This window comes from Psammomys obesus, unplaced genomic scaffold (genome assembly GCF_907164565.1).
Source record: "Psammomys obesus unplaced genomic scaffold, mPsaObe1.curated_primary_1811, whole genome shotgun sequence".
NCBI lineage: Eukaryota > Metazoa > Chordata > Mammalia > Rodentia > Muridae > Psammomys > Psammomys obesus.
This window is the reverse complement of record NW_026596100.1, coordinates 7621088-7638097: the sequence shown is the minus strand read 5'-3', so window position 1 is coordinate 7638097 and position 17010 is coordinate 7621088. Positions and strand designations below refer to the sequence as shown.

At 39.1% G+C, this 17010-nt stretch overlaps 1 protein-coding gene across 12 annotated transcripts in view; it reads left to right on the top strand.

Annotated features, from left to right (window-relative positions):
* Pam (peptidylglycine alpha-amidating monooxygenase) overlaps positions 1-17010 on the top strand; it is a 295916-nt gene that overhangs the window by 267603 nt on the left and 11303 nt on the right. For all 12 annotated transcript variants that reach the window (XM_055628355.1, XM_055628353.1, XM_055628350.1 and 9 more), the window contains 7 exons: positions 277-393; positions 3031-3103; positions 4437-4647; positions 4865-5065; positions 5620-5735; positions 8789-8888; positions 12413-12466. In XM_055628355.1, the coding sequence (XP_055484330.1) occupies positions 277-393; positions 3031-3103; positions 4437-4647; positions 4865-5065; positions 5620-5735; positions 8789-8888; positions 12413-12466 (872 nt within the window). The remainder of the gene's footprint in view (positions 1-276; positions 394-3030; positions 3104-4436; positions 4648-4864; positions 5066-5619; positions 5736-8788; positions 8889-12412; positions 12467-17010) is intronic.

Below are 17010 nucleotides of genomic sequence, written 5' to 3'. Positions count from 1 at the left end.
TGTAACAGCTCTGGGTCAGGGTTTCTCAAACCCCATTGCGTAAATGAGCCCAAATGCTTTAGGCCTGGTGGGTCTGTGGCTGCATGTCCCATCAAAGTCAATGCCACAGCACACTGACCATCCATGATAGTTGATAATTCAGCTCAAGAGACCATGCAGTCAAGTGCACCCAGCCCCTCTGAGTTTGTACTGAGGTTCTCAAGTAAGTGGTCTGTGTTTATCAAGTGCCCCAGAATTATGGGTTTTTAATTTTCCATTATAATATATTTTGTGTAGCTCATTTGACAGCAAGTTTGTCTACCAACAAAGAGGCCTTGGACCAATTGAAGAAGACACCATTCTCGTCATAGATCCAAATAATGCTGCAGTACTTAAGTCCAGTGGAAAGAACCTGTGAGTAAAATGGCTTACTTGCTATTTAAGCTGTCACACCTGCTCTGAGTATAAAGTACACTCTGGGGTCATGAATGTGTTGCAAAGCTGCTCTTAAACAGGAGGCTAATTGGACCACTCTTTCAAATGATTCTGAAATTTAACTGAATGTTAGAATCATCTTTAAAACTCAAAAAAGAAATTCTATCCATACTGAAAAATGGCCATTTTTTCAAAATTGCTAAGAATAAATTTCAAAAATGTAGGCAAGCTTTTTAAGCTATTTTATTGGGTTCTTATATCTACTATTCTTCTTCACCCCAATGCCTTCCAAGCCCCCAACACTAGGTAGGTGAGAAAGAAGGTTAAAGAGGAAAGATGACCTAGACCTCTTTAGACTACTTCCAGCAGACCAGCAATCCACCACTAGCAAACATAACATCAGAGACCAGCAGCAGCAGGGGAGCAGCAGCCATCACACGGTTTCTCAGGGCTCTTTCCTTCCTACCCTCCCTAGGGTCCCTAGAATTAAACTGCAGCTGGCTATAATCATGCCCCTCCTAGTGCATGAGATAATCATAGTTAATGGCTGTGGACAATCTGAAGCAACCCCATCTCCCACACCTGGGATTAAAACAAAAACATAGTCACATAATATAACTGGGTTTTTTAAGAAACCAAAATTCTCACTATACAAGTACTTACTATAAAAAGTATTTGATATCCTAGATTGTTAATTAGCTTGATTTAAACACCATGGGTTAAATTTGAATGTATCGTTACTTTCACAAGTATATGTATGATATACAACACAAGTATATCATACATATAAGCAATGTTAGTTTCTCAGTTTATAAATTAAAAAAATTACATCCTGGGCTATGGCTAATGGCTATTACAAATTATAGTCACGGTTGAGATGGCTTTTGATATATATGATGAAGTAAGTTCTTAGTCAGCCAGACTGAAATTTGTTTTTTTAATCCTTATCATAAAAATTATATACTCAATTTACCATGCAATCAGTGATAAGAATAAAAGACTTCTTGCCCATCAAAAAGTGAAGACTAAACAAATACCCTTTTTAGATTTCCCTTAGCTTGCACATGTAATTTGGATCTGAAAGCCACTCATTATTTGGTCTGATTCCTAGATAGTGTTTGGCAGGCAAAAACGGTTGGCTAATATTCATGGTCATTGAAAGAAAGGGACATCTGCTTCCAGAGTTACCCTGACCCATTATAACCTGGCAGCTTTCAGGACTAAGCTCCACTCCATTTGCTTAAGCCCAGGAAGGCCAGCTTCTGTGAAATGCAGATAGCCTCTGCTTTGAACGCAGCTACCAAAAGAGATTGCTATGATGAAGCTTGGCTTTTTAAATAGTATTTTCAGGTAAGTCAGGGGCCAAACTATAATACCACCTCTACTATGTGTTTGAGCCTGTGCCTCTAGAGCTGTAGCCATTAATCAGAGGCATCCTCATCCCAGGACAGAATCAACATGGATGGTAGAACAACTGCTGCTAACGCAACTTGGCCAACTATGAAGTGTCAATGCTGCAAGCAAACGAAATCCTCACTTTCAGGGGCCAAAGCAGGCATCTAGTTCAGCCAATTAGTCAAGATCAAAGCGTTAATGCACTTGGCTCATTAAAAAAAAATATTCTGGTGCCAATACCCTACCATGGCTAGAAGCAGACAGAGAAGGCTTGGCTGCTCAGATGTCATTTGAACAGGGCCACCTTAGTGTATTCCCCACGTGTTAAATAACTGTTTTTCAATCCTGTGGACCTCTGTGCACACGAGTTAGATATGCTAAGTAGACTGACTTTTCCTAACGGATTGTTCAGCTTACCAATTCATTCTCCCTGGAGAGTCACAGCCCTTTTGAGAGTCATTATTTTTATGTTTCATTATCTCCCATAGCCATTCTTAAAACATTTAAGTCACAGACATGAGATCTTATGTTGACATGCTGTTATAAATCCCTAGAAATCACATAAAAGCTGGACACAGTTCACATTAGTAACCCCAGAGCTGAGGCTAAGGTGGGGCACAGGATAGAGACAGGAGGCCTCTGGGACTTTCTGACCAGCCAGTCTAGCCAATTGGTAAACTCAAGTTCAATGAGATGCCCTATCTTAAAACATAAGGTGATGAGTGATCTATAGACAGCTGACATCAACCTGACTACAGACACATATGTGCATACATCATGAGCACTCACATACAAAAAGCCTATAACATTATTTTTTGTTGTACTCTATTTTAACTATTAAACCTACAGAAATGTAGTTATTTCTCAAGGCAATTTGTTTTATGTATGTTCTGAAACAGTAATATTTATTGTCTGAAAACTTGTGTTGAACTTGATGTTATTTGTGCTGCTTAATAGAGCATTCCTCATAATAAATAGTTGTAATTTTATGTATGCCTCATTTGTAGATTTTTAATATGATCACTTAACTTCTGCTTGAGCTTCGTCACAGGAGGTCTCTGCCTGTTCTCACAATTCACACTTAAAAATTCAATTTGATCTTCTCTATAATGATAAAATATACTGCTATTTTATAAAGCGTATTACTCTATGGTTTAATTACAGTTAAATTTCTCTCATCTGTGCTTGGAAAAGTATAAGGGGGTCATTTTTCTTTTGCAGGTTTTATTTGCCACATGGCTTGAGCATAGATAAAGAAGGAAATTACTGGGTCACAGATGTGGCCCTACACCAGGTGGGTGTTCCCGTTTGGCAGTATTCACACAGAAGCTAAGGAGCTTTAGTTTTCAAACTGTTCTGGATTTTACTAAAACTTTGTCTATGGCTAAAATAGTCATAACAAACAATATGCGCGGTCATGTCACAGTAAGTGCTGTGTGCCGATCCAAAGTACCGTGGGTTCAGTGCTGTGTAAGCTACCAGTGAGTTCCTTTCTCACAGATCTAATCCCTGGGCACCTGAGATCAGGGTTCTAGATCATAGGGTTCTGCTGTGGGCCCAACCCTGGGATTCAGACAGCCATCTTCTCATTGTGTCCTTTGTGACAAAGAGAGCAAGCTCTTGTGTCTCCTCTTGCAAAGACACCAACCTTTCCTGTGAGGATTCACCATGATGGCCTACTTCCCTCCTCCTCCCATCACCATGGAAGTTAGGGTTCTGATGTATGAATTTAGAAGATACCGAGGTTCAGCCTGTCCCAGTCAGCACCTCAGCTCTTTTCTTTTTGTATTCTGCTAGGAAAACTCAACATGTTGTCAGGCCTCTCTTCACCCTTGAGCTCACAGGACACTAACAGCTAGGAATGGACCTTCCCTGTAATAGCTACAGAACCCTTCCACTTTCCTCCTCAATGTTTACACTGCCCACTATTTCCTGTTCCTTAGGTCTTATTTCTTTTTTTTCCTTCCTTCTTTTTTAATTTATGTTTTATGACTTCTTTCCTAATCCAACATTATTTTCTGTAAATTAAAGCAAAGCCTCTATTAAGTATGTAAGAAAATCAAACCTTCGACCTTTCAAAACTTACTGTATTTTAATCATAAAATTTTCTTAAAGCCTCACCCATAAAAGATAAGTTTGTTAAACATAATGATGGTAATATAAAGATATATATATATATATGTATCTATAAGTTATATATATAATATATATGAAAAACATTCAAAGACTTAGAAGTCATTAACATGTTCTTTCAAGGAGTTTCAGTTTCACTCAGGGAATACCTATGCCTCATGTGCTATCTGATCATTATAGTATTGGATAAAGAGGAAAAGAAGGAAGTGGAGATAAATTCAAGTTTAAATACAGGTTCCTATTTGCTATTTATTAACTAGATGACTTTTGCAAAATAATTTCCATATGTCTAATTGTGAAATAAGAATTAGACTAGATGACTTCTAGGGTCCTTTCTAATTTTAAAAGCATCTTCTTTTGACTAAGTCTCTGTCTGCCATTTATACTCTAATTGCTTGTTCAGATGATCATTATCATGTGAGTGTGTGTCAACCATAATCACGAAAAGTAGATAAAGTTTTGCTGTTTTGTTTTTTGTTTTGTTTTTTGAAAAGGTGTTCAAATTGGATCCACATAGCAAAGAAGGCCCTCTCCTAGTTCTGGGAAGGAGCATGCAACCTGGCAGTGACCAAAGTCATTTCTGCCAGCCCACGGATGTGGCTGTGGACCCCAGCACTGGGGCCGTCTTCATATCAGATGGCTACTGCAACAGTCGGATTGTGCAGTTTTCACCAAGCGGAAAGTTCATCACCCAGTTTGGAGAAGGTACCTGTTATGACTCTTGATTTCTAATGAGAATTCTGAGTCAGTAGGACCAAAAAACAGACATGGGTTTGGTTTTTCTCCTATATATCTGTAATGCACCTGTAGGTAATAAGTATAAATGGCTTATTTTCATGAATTTGGAAACTTATAAAGCTCTGACATCAGACTTTGAAATACTTTATAAATAGTGTGTCTGTGACTTTTCTTTGTTCTGTAGAGTCTTCAGGGAGCAGCCCTAAGCCAGGCCAGTTCAGTGTTCCTCACAGTTTGGCCCTTGTGCCTCATTTGGACCAGTTATGTGTGGCAGACAGGGAAAATGGCCGGATCCAATGTTTCAAAACTGACACCAAAGAATTTGTGAGAGAGATTAAGCATGCATCATTTGGAAGAAATGTATTTGCAATTTCTTATATACCAGGTACTTCATCATTATTGTATACCTTTAACAGTCTGAAATATCTGTCTCACATTTAGAAGGTGGAGCTGTCTAAAATCATCTTCTTTCTTCTGGGTACTGCAATTCCCCTTACCTTCTTTGCATTCTCCTCTTATTCTTGCTATAGCAAGACTGATATTACATAGTTTTAAAAACATAATCAGAGATGCTCTGAAATGATTGGCTTTAATACCTTGACATTCCCTTGCTCCTATTGAGAATATCTATTATAACTAACCGTATATACCAGTATATATGTATGTCAGTAACTGTGTATCCTGATATCTTATCGCTTCCTAAGTGGAACAGGCTCTCCAGTTTCTGATTTTCTTATTATACCAAGGCTACTCATCTAACCTGTTTGGCCCAGATCTGGTAACTCACAGGATATTTGCCAAGAATTTTTCATTGTTGTTGGCAAATATAGGGGCCAGGTTGACTCTAACTGTATTGTTTATTTGTATGATGTTCATTGCTTTTATGTCAAAGCTGATTTTATTCTGTGTTTTAAAGAAAGACTATGTATTCTATCGTAGGTTTTCTCTTTGCGGTAAATGGGAAGCCTTACTTTGGAGACCAAGAACCTGTGCAAGGATTTGTGATGAACTTTTCCAGTGGGGAAATTATAGATGTCTTTAAGCCAGTACGCAAGGTAGTTACATACACTGCTTAGTAGAAGTTTTATTATAAAAATAAAAATATGAATATTAACATTCAATTTTTTTCTCTTAGGCATAGGATATGTGATAACTTTCTTAGCTGAGCTGATGGTCATATTTTGCACAGATGTTTACTTAAAATAAATGTCCTTGTTTTTCCCTAGACTGTCCAGATGAGCACTAGCCTATCCTGTATAGTTGTAACTTTGAAGTAAAAAATGGCATATAATGACAAGCTTAAACTGCCTATATGTAACAAGTCAATATAGATACAGTAATTGACAAATGATAGATTATTTTCATTCAAGTAGTGAAGAAACTACATTGTAAATGTACTATTATAGTTCTCTTTAGCATCAGCAGGCAGCATGGGGTTTTTTTTGTTGTTGTTGTTGGTAGTGTTAAGACTTTAAAGAGTAAGAATTGAACACTGTACTTTGTAGAACCTGTTCAGTTTCTGAAGACTTGGCTAGGCGAAGGGTTAAAGGCTCTTCAGCAACTTGCAGAGTTATTTTAACAGTGCTTATTACACACACACGGACTACAGCTGCGTGTTCCATGGGTGTTTGTCCCACCGTACTGCATATGCAGAGTAATTGCCAGAGCTCTCGTAATACTCCCATACACTGTAGGTTTGTGCTGGGGTCATCAGCTGTGGAATAATCAGCCTGCTAAAATGCTCAGACATAGTTGCAACTATCACAAGTCACTGAACAAAGAATGCCTTTATGTAATTCTTAAATTGACTGCTCAGATACCAAGATTGCTAGATGAGAAAATAAAAAAGTTTAAAATGTCTCTGGATTTTAGAAGTCTCTCCATAAAAAGATGTAGAGTCTGGGTTCCACCGAAGTTAACTGTTGCTTTATACTAGAGCTTAAGGATGTAATCATGTACGAAACAAGAAAAAGTCTCTGCCTCAGTCCTCCTCTGTTAGGAAAGGTTATAGCATCTGAAACAAAACAAAACACATAGGTGTTTTATCACACACATTTTATCATAGGTTCTCATCTTTGGGTCACTATTTATAGTTTGCAAGAATGAGTTTTTCAGAAGACTTTTTTCTGAAAAGCAAAATGCAGTCACATTGAGATCATTGAATCTTTTAGAAGAAAAGTCATTACATTGACAATACATATTTTAAATAAATAAATTTAAAAGATATATATTTTACCTGCACGGTGTTTTGAATTTACATTGATTATCTGATCTTTAGAAGTATTCTCCTTTGAGCTTACTCCCTCATATTTACTCACTAAGAAAAGAAAACTTTTACTAGTCCTTCAGGTTTACAGTTTGCCTTATCATAATGTGTCTTTCTGTTTCTTTTAATGATAATGTATTGTATCAAATAGGTAATTAACTTTTAATTGAAATATACATCAATACTAAGTGATAAACAAAAGACTTCCACTTAAAATAATATGAATGTGTCTGAATTAGAACCTCAGAGAACACTGTTCTTGATCATCAGTAGTCACTAGATTTGTGGTGATGAGGAAGTCAGTGTGTGGGTCCATACAGGGAACCTGAAAAGAGTCTCATGCTAAGACAAAATTTGTTCTTTCAGAAAACAGTTTATAATATCACTTCCCCATACATATGAGAAATTATTCTGTGTTGTTCAGCCAAAGGTTATGTTTTAGGCTGCCTTTTCTCTGGGCATAGCTGTTGCTTCTTCCTTCATGCAGTTTGAGTCTCTCTTTTAAACCATTGCAATCTTTCATCTAGATGTTTGATCTCTCTTAATGCTAGAGTAAGAAAAATAAGTCAGTAAGATGGTTTCATTACTCTATATAGGGATGTACAGGTAACCGAAACCACTTGCTGAAAATACTGTCTTCTCTCCTGTGTGTATTTTTGGCATCTTTGTTAAAAATGAGATGGCTGTGATTGTGTGAACTTAAGTCTGGGTCTTCTGTTCTATAGTCTTTCTTTACGGTGAAAAATATTAGATGCAGAGGCACATGACTGCTCAACATGCCCAGAATAAGTGAAGGTTAATTGGTCAGCAATAATATTTATGTCACCACTTCCAAGGCTCAGAGAATGCTGTAGAGAAAGAAAGAGAAAGAACAAGAAAATAGGAAGAAGGGCTAAGAATAATCTGCTGAGTATGATATGGCTGTTCTGGTCATGAGCCTAGTGCAACTGTACTTGTCCACACAGAGCCTGCTTAAAGATGGGCCTGTCCTCAGTACTCAGTGCTCCTGTAGAGGCCCCAAGTCCAATTCTCAGCATCCACATTTTGTAACTCTAGCTCCAAGGATCCAATGCCCTTCCTTGGACTCCTTGAGTTCTGTGTTCATAATCATATAACTACATACATATATGTAAACACAACTCTAAAATAATAAAAATAAATTCTTACAAGAGGATGGACCCATTAACAGACAAGATGGAGGAGCTTCAATACCATTATATGTTCCCCACTGCTGACCTAGTGACTACTGATAAATTATGAAAAATAAGGCATTATTGCTGTCAATTATGTAACCACTGGTGAGTCTACCAGGCTCCAACAGAGATTTCAAACCCACACATACATGGATAGCCCTAGCTAAACTAATTTGATCTCAAAACAAAAACTAATAAACACGATGAATATGGAAAGGGGACTTATGGAGAGGAGAGAGGGTTGACAGGGATAAGCAGGATACAGCAAGCTTGGAGGCAGAGTAATCAGAATGCACGGTATATATGTATGAAAATGTCAGAGGAGACATTTAATAATAATTTATTTTAAAGATAGAAGAAATGAGAGCAAAAAGTAAGCATAAGTATGTCACGAAACACCACATAAACAACTTATTAGCTTTCAGTTTTTAAAAGAATTTCAGGTCAGTGGTACAGGTCTCTTAGCATTTCTCAGTGCCTAAAAGTGTGCCTGGCAGAGTCAGGACACTGACTCTGGCTAGGATTGCTCTGTTGAGAATTAAGGTCACTTTCATTCGCGTTACATGCTGAGACTAATTTTTCTGCCATTCCGGACTGGACCTAGGTGTAGCCTCACCAGCACGATAATGAATGTCTTTGCATTTGGCAGCACTTTGATATGCCTCACGATATCGTTGCTTCTGAAGATGGGACAGTTTACATTGGAGACGCACACACCAACACAGTGTGGAAGTTCACCCTGACGGAAAGTACGTGGGGCTTTTTATATTGTTTATTTTCACACTATTTTCATGTTTTATTGTTTGAAATCGTGGGAAAATGAAAACATTTGCTTTGCTCTCTTTTTTTAAAATGTTGGGAACAGGAAATCGGGATAGAAGGGAGTTCGGGTTTGGGGCTCAGCTCATGTCTGGCATCTTTGGCTTTCTGGCATCTTTGCTTTTTATTACTTATACTACAAAATAGAGGAAAAGTGAAGAGGATACAAGAGGGGGAGGAGGAAAGGAGAGGGCCTTTATTTGGTATCCCTTTCAGGAATTAAAGTAATTTTTTAAATGTGGAGAGAAAGATTTTTTTTTTTCCTGGCAGCCATTGCCTTGTTTCCAGAGACACTCCGCAGGAAATTTTTGACGTGTGAAGTAACGTCTGTTACGTTAGAAGCCAATGTTAATTCCAGCTTGGTTACAGAAGGGAGAGACAGCTTTGGCAAGGCAGAGGTTGACTTGGTGCACGAGACATCGTCCCACGTGGCTCTCTCCTGTGCTGAGCACGGGACAGCAGCACCCTTCTCTGACACATTGTCCCAAGTAGATTCTCTTTCTGCTTTTCACTTGGGCCTCAGTTTCACTCCCAGAACTGATTTGCTATATTTGTATTTAACTCAGAAGATAAAAGAACAGATTTGCTCTGTCAGTATGTAGCCAGTTAGTGTACAAGTTCTTAGGTTTTGAATTCAGGGGTGGGGAAGGAGATTCAGGGGGTTCACTGAGATAGACCACTTTATGTTAGGTTTATCAAGGGTGCTCAAGGCAACATTGAGCTGGATTACTGGGAAGTAAGGAGTTTGTTAGACAAGTTATTAATGCCATGAATAGACAGATGAGAGGAACAGCATGGCAGGGACTCCAAAGACAGTTCAGGCCCCAGCACCAGAGACAGAATGGAATGGTCTCTAAAGATAGGAATCATAGCTCTTATGGAAGTAGCGGGGTCTGCTCTTATAGCTACCTAATGATGGATGAGATTTCACAACCTGAGCCCCTCAGCTGGGCTCTTTGAATTTCAGGCAAGAAACAGAGGAGAGGGTAGGAAGCAGGATATGTGGCCAAGATCCCTTTAAATGTTAACTCACTTCACAGATGAGAACTGGCCCTAGGATGTGTGGTAGATAGCCAGGGACCTGTTAGTATCTAGCAGAGGAAATTGCTGCAGATATTGTGGCCTGAGCAGAGGCTAGATGCATACATTAATGTTAGAATTCTCTCATTTCAACTTGGACATCATTAAAAGTATGCTAGCCTAGTCCCTGGTTTCCAGCTACAAATCAAAATGTTCCTTCTCTGAAGCTCACTGAATGTTTACTTGGCTGAAAACATCAATATCCAGAAATGTTTTTTAAATATGGTGGTGTCTAAGCAACAGGAGACAGTGACAATTAGTAAAGGAATTAGGAATGACAAATTTGAGGTATGAAAACCTGCAGCAGATAGTAATTTAGGTAAAGAGTTAATAAGGATATTAAAACATGATTAATAAAATTCTGTTAATAACAGCATAAATTCAAGCCATAATAAGGAAAGAAAACAAATGTTGCAAGAAAAGTAAAAATCAAGAGTATTCAGTCATGTATAATGTAGGTTTTATATCTCAATTTGTCCCATGCTGTATTTAGCAACTTTTGAATATTGAACTAATCTTTGAGTGACTTTTACTATTCTACTTGTTAAAGTATTGTGCCTAGAAATTCAACTATTAGGTACCTTTGCACAGATGTGACAGAAATGCACAAAGGAAAGAGTGCCTTTTACCTCATGACTTCAGAGAGGTCAGTCCTTGGTTGTGTGTGCAGAAAATCACAGCAGCGGGAACATGTGGCTCAAGGGTCTTTATGACCAAGAAGCACAGAAAAGGGAGAGAGTGGTGGGCCACACTGAAGCACAGTCCTTTGTCTTTCAAGGTCCTACAACTGTTTATCAGACTGCAGTCAAGTCACATATCAATTCCATACCAGAAATCACGCATGAGTAAGTCAGATATAGGTATCTCTGGAAGTACCCCCCCCAACACATACACAGTCATGCTTCCCAGCCTTCATAATAATTTCTTTATCCAGCGACGATTGTGGCAGTGCCTCCCGCCTAGAGAACCAGCCTGGAACAGAAAAGCTTACGAGTTTATACAGGTCCTAGGCTGATCTATTCCACATACTCTGTCCTTGTTACATCCCTTAGAGGTCCAGGCCCCAGCAAAGACACTGAACAATTTGAACAGAGACAGGACACTGCAAGTCTGGCTACTTGGGTTAATGGGAGATTTTATCGTCAGAATTTTGTCTTAAGGTCACCAGTGTTGCTGTTTCCTATAGTTGTTGCCCAGCATCATTAAGCACACCTGGCAGAGTCGTGGAGTTTCTCATGAGAGCATAGCAGGGCTGGTGGAGCAGGATGAAGCTGGCTGTGACCCTGAACTGTTCCCATGAGCTGTCACCAGGAGCATATTCTTTGTTATGGGAACGGAGCCTAATTGGAGGTCAATTTTGGTGAATGAGCACTAGCAGAAATGTTTTCTCAGCAACCCTAAAATAAACCTCTATAATGACACTGAATTTTCTTCTCTCAATTTCTAACATGTCTGGTTAGCACACTACTTACCTTCCAGTCTTACTGGAGTCAGCTCTCCTTTAGTTAAATTCCACTTTGCATAACTTAATAATTCTTAGACAACCTTATTAATAAACCCCCTTCTATCGGTTTGTCACTTCAAGCTTCTTATGCAACAGTAAAAACAGCCTTCTTCCCTGGAAGATGGTGTCTAGGTGAGAACAGTGTAAGTAAGGGAGAGGTGAAACCACTGAACTGTGACAATGACCTATGAATTCCGAAGTATGACCACTCCAAGGGTACAAGGAAAGGTCTATTAGATATTAAACTGCCAGGCTATTTACAGGGGGACCGAGAGGGGAGCACAGAGAGAAGCAAAATTGTGGAAAAGCAACTGGATTTTGTATGAAAGACAGCAGGGTGGGGGCCTTTGAGCTGATACAGGCTGTTCAGATTAACTGGGAATTAGATGTTCTTGCCCTAGATAGTTGACCTTTGAGCAGATTAAGAAAGTTTCTGGTAAACAGAGATTCCTGAGGAAAGCTGAATTTAAGCTTCTGTTTACCCAGTAACAATCCTCCTGTTTACCAGGTCACAGACCTTCTGCTTAGGACCTTGTTACCAGCACTGTCATCGGGGGGGAGGGGGGGTTTACAAACAGAATTTTGTCATCAACACTGCCATTTGGACCTAACAAACAGAACTTCCTGATAATTCAGTAACAATGTAATTTTACGAATTCCCAAAGGGAAAAAAAAAACTATTCTAAATGTAAAGTTATTAAAAATATTATCTCCGCTTACCCAAGAAGGTTTTACAGAGGATTCATGAACTGGACCTGTAATTAGACTTAGGAAATATATGTAACTGGATAATATGGATGTCAAGTTTAAGTTCTTAAAAGTTATTTTAGAGGATTCTGATTCTTCTCTCTCCTTATTGTGCTGTTACAGAAATGGAACATCGATCAGTTAAAAAGGCTGGCATTGAGGTCCAGGAAAGCAAAGGTTGGTCAGCGTCCTCTCTCAACTGTGAAACCAAAAGCTATTTGGTTGGATTATTTTTGGCTCCTGATTGCAGCTTACAAATTATCAGGCTAAAAATATATAATGTGGTAAATTATCCATACCTTCTGCTTTGTGCTGGGCCCAAAAGTCTGCAAGTTGCCACTGCTTTGTGTGATAGAGGAAGTATTCATAAGGACCTCCAATCACTCGGTGATGGAATATGATGAGGATCTAAGAAATCTTTCACCAGTGGCCCTGAGATATGCACAAAGGAAAACACTTAGCTACTCATATTAGGAATGATTGTTGACCTTATGCAGGGTAGGAAGAAGAGTGTTGGTACACTAGAAAAGCCTGCATGAACTTCACGTAAGCAAGTGAAAAAATCTTGGCGAGTAAATTCCATCTTGATGTGAAACATTAGCATGTCCGCCAGCTCCTGTCATAGTGCCTCTCAGCCAACAAGAATGATGGAGGGCTACTTTGTAAAAGGTAATATAGTAAGTCTAAGTCTAAGAGAAACAGAACTATACCCTGACCTCAGGAAAGTTACTGCCCAATCAAAAGCATGAGGGACTAGGGTCAAAGAGTCAACTAGGGAAGGGGCATGGGGGAAAAGAGGGACAGAGCGAGCTTCAGCCGGGATACAAAGTGAATAAATTGTAATAAATAATACATTGATTTAAAAAAAAACCATGAAGTAAAGAAGACACATATGTACATGATGACCCCATACGCGGGTAACTGAATCATTCACATACAGTAAAAATGAGCTTAGCTACATGTAAGCAGTTACTGTTTTAACAATGATGAATATGCTATGCAACAGATCAGGTTTATAAAGTAGGCTTATTGTAGGAAAGGGGAGGGGTGAAGAGGGCAGAGAGGGAAAGAGAGGATGAGGCCCATGACAGAGAGAGAAAGAGGCTCAGAGAGACAGAGAGAGAGCACGGGTGGCAGGTGGGCCCTTTTTGCTGGGCACACATCTGGCAGTGATGGCAGGTAGTAACATCAGAGGCGGCTAGGACCTGAAACAAGGCTAGCGGGACTGCCTGTAGGCTAACATTCCTCACTTCTTGTTTAATTAAAAAAGACAAACTTAGGAAGGTGTGGCAAGGCAGAAATGAGGACATTGTGTTCAGAAAGGTGGATTCATGCTGACAGGAGGGTGACAGCATCTCTAGGGACCCCAAGAGAATGGAGGCTGGCGAAGTCCTAGGAGAACTGTCTGTTAAACTGCTGTCCAGAATGTGAGAACATCCGTGGCAGCTGACACAGTCTGTGAGGTTAGCCCGGAACACCTGTGGGTAGCAGTTTGGGCACTGTTGTGGATGTAGGAAAACCTGTACTTGACAGGATGCTGGAACATATATATGGGTAGAAGACAAAGTGATGTAGGTTGGGGGGAAAATTCTTTTTTAGGTGCACATTTTGATACTTTTGGACCCATGGTTTTGGTAGTTTGGGGGAATAGAATCCCAAAACTGGGAAAAAAGGAGAGGAATCCCACCCTCTAAAATAGGAAATAGGTGAGATGATTAGGCTGTTGATGGCAATACTCATCTGGAAATCACTTGGCCCATGACAGAAGAGTCTGAGTGGATTTCCTACAGCTTCCAAGAACCCTTTTTAAGTTTACAAAGAAGATTGTTTTTAAACATGTTAGCATCATCACTTCAGTGAAATACACACTGTAGAGAAAGGCAGTAGATACTCATCGTTGGGTCATAGCATGGCAGAGACTGAGGAAATGGTTTCAGGTTAACAGCATGAGCACTCTGTGCTCTGGGAAGACAAAAGCCTTCTGTGAAGAAGCAGGAAGAGGCAAAAGCTCACTTGATCTTAATTTTCCGTATGACTACACATCATGGAAGAGGGGCTTCTTCACTCTATCCAAAAGACTGAGCATATACATATATGTAGGAATGGGACAATGGGAAACATTTTTAAGTCTGTCCTTAAAAAAGAAACCAAATGAGTTTAAAGTCTTGAGCTTAGAACCATGATAGTGGATAGAATGATGGAATGGGTCTTTTTTGTTTTTGGTTTGGTTTTTTTTTGGTTTGTTTGTTTGTTTGTTTTTATACCAGAGTTAGATTAGTAAATCAGAGGTCTAGGGATTAATGACAAAGCTCTGAACAGTCTTAATATAATGGCAGCACAGCAATAGGAAGAAATTAGAAAATTTTTCATTCCTTTTATATGAATCACTTATAACCATCTAGGCTTTCACTTGTATTTGTTAACCCTAAAACACCTTCTTAGACCCTAAAATACTTTCTTAAGTCCTCATAACTTAAGCTTCTCTGTTGTTAGGCCTTATGTAAGCGTTACATGTTTCTTCTCCAATTGCTTACCATGAGGCATAGGAGAGACTGCTGAGAGCAGTCACTGTCTTTTAGCTAAAGAAATACTAAAAGTTACATCTGAGGCCTGTTTATCTTTTGACATGAGCTCTGTGAGCAAGGCCAACCTGTTTGCTTTTGTAACTAGCTAATGAACTGACTGATAGACTAACACAGTGATTACCATGGGGTAAGACGCTACTTGCCTAGTCTCTACCTGTCAAGCTGCCATTAGCTTAGTCGTCAGTGTGGCTAAAGACCTGAGAAGGGTAAATTGTAATCTAAATGAATCTGTAAATCAATCACAATGACAGAGACCAGTCTAGAGTCTGCTACCTAGGCAGTTGCCCCAGGTTCCTGGGGTCGCCATGTCATTGCAGGCAGAGGCAGTCTGGCCATCAGGCACAGAAGATGAGAAGCATTTTCTGTGGAGGAAGAACATGAGAGAGACTTACTTCACCTCAACTTCAACAATGTGAGACAATAACTCTCCGAGTGTCCAGTTTATCCACAGGTTAGGCTGGGCCCTAGCAGTGGGCAAGGCATTGGGGCAGTCTGCCCAGTGGTCAGCGTATCACAATCCAGGGCTGAAGTCATCTACTGTGCTCAAATCTTTTCAGAGACCTTGGGAGTTACTGTTGGGATTTGGAAGTCTCTGTCCTAATGAGCTTAAACATATTAAATTCCATATTCAGTGGGTCTCTGATAGGTTTGAAGGCAATTGTTTTCTGTCTTCAGTTATATGTTCTAAACTGTGTCTTGCAAACATAAAACAGAATGTTATGGATAATTCTGCCATATTCCGCAAACAAGTGTTTGAGGAACACATCTATCTCAAGTAGATCTAAATAGACAAACTTTGCTTGTTTCTAGTTACTTTCTGTTTAACTTTGAAAACATATACAGGAGGCTAAATAATGCTTAGTCCTGCAATCAATCACATTGGTTCTTAGCATGACTACAAATGTATTTCTGAACATATTAAAGGATTTGATCATTTTTAAGATGATATTAACTTGAATTTCTTAATCATTAAAGACTAGGACTTTAGGTTTCATCCCTGTTTTGGAGCCTTAAAAAATCATAAACATGGTCCACAAAAAGACTGGGAACTTTTTGACATTTTATGGTGTACTACTATAGAACATTACAGTTTCCTGTATGATTTAGTTTATAAATTGTCTATAGCTTATAAAAATCTAAAGATATATTGTAGGTGAGTAACATCAGCAAAAGCAACAAGTTTTTGAGGCAGTGATCTTAAACCTTTGAGAGTGAAGACAGAGCATAATAACCAAGTTCTAACACTGTGAACAATTGAGTATCTCTAGATTTAATATATCCCAGCTTAAACATATGTTTGGAATCATGTCACATGGTTTAAGATTACCTAAGCACAAGCTTTTAACTACTAACTCCATTATGACTTTTAACCATATCCTGCTTTGACCCTGGGATTTAAAACATTCCTGGATCTGAGAAAGGGTTAGCAAGAACTGTTTCTAGAGTCAGCAATATAACAGGACAGTATAAAACAACTTTAAAATTACATTTAAGTTTATTTTATCAAGTCCATTGGCCAGAAAGCCTAGAGGTGAACCCCAAGCACAGGCAGCTGACAGCAGGAAAAAGAAACGACATTCATTCATGCATCCAAGAACTAGCAAAGATATCAGCAGTTAGACATACATTTTAAATTTGAATAGACTGCTGTAACCTTGAAAGCTCACCATCATATAAATATGATATTTGAACCAGGGTTAAATCACATATACAGTATGTTTTAAAAAGTATAACTTTGAATTTCTATAAAACCCATACCTAGAACCCCTGTTCAGATGTAGCCCATGGCAGCTCAGTATGCAAGTGGTTTCCCTAGTAAGGGGAACAGGGACTGTCTCTGACATGAACTCAGTGGCTGGCCCTTTGATCACCTTCCCTTGAGGGGGAGGCAGCCTTACCAGGCCACAGAGGAAGACAATGCAGCCAGTCCTGATGAGACCTGATAGGCTAGGGTTAGATGGAAAGGGAGGAGGTCCTCCCCTAACAGTGGACTTAGAGAGGTGCATGGGAGATGAGGGAGGGAGAGTGGGTTTGGGAGGGAATGTGGGATGGGGCTACAACTGGGATAAAAAGTAAATAAACTAATTAATATAAAAATTTTTAATTTAATTAAAAAATAAAAAAGACTTGTTGCTT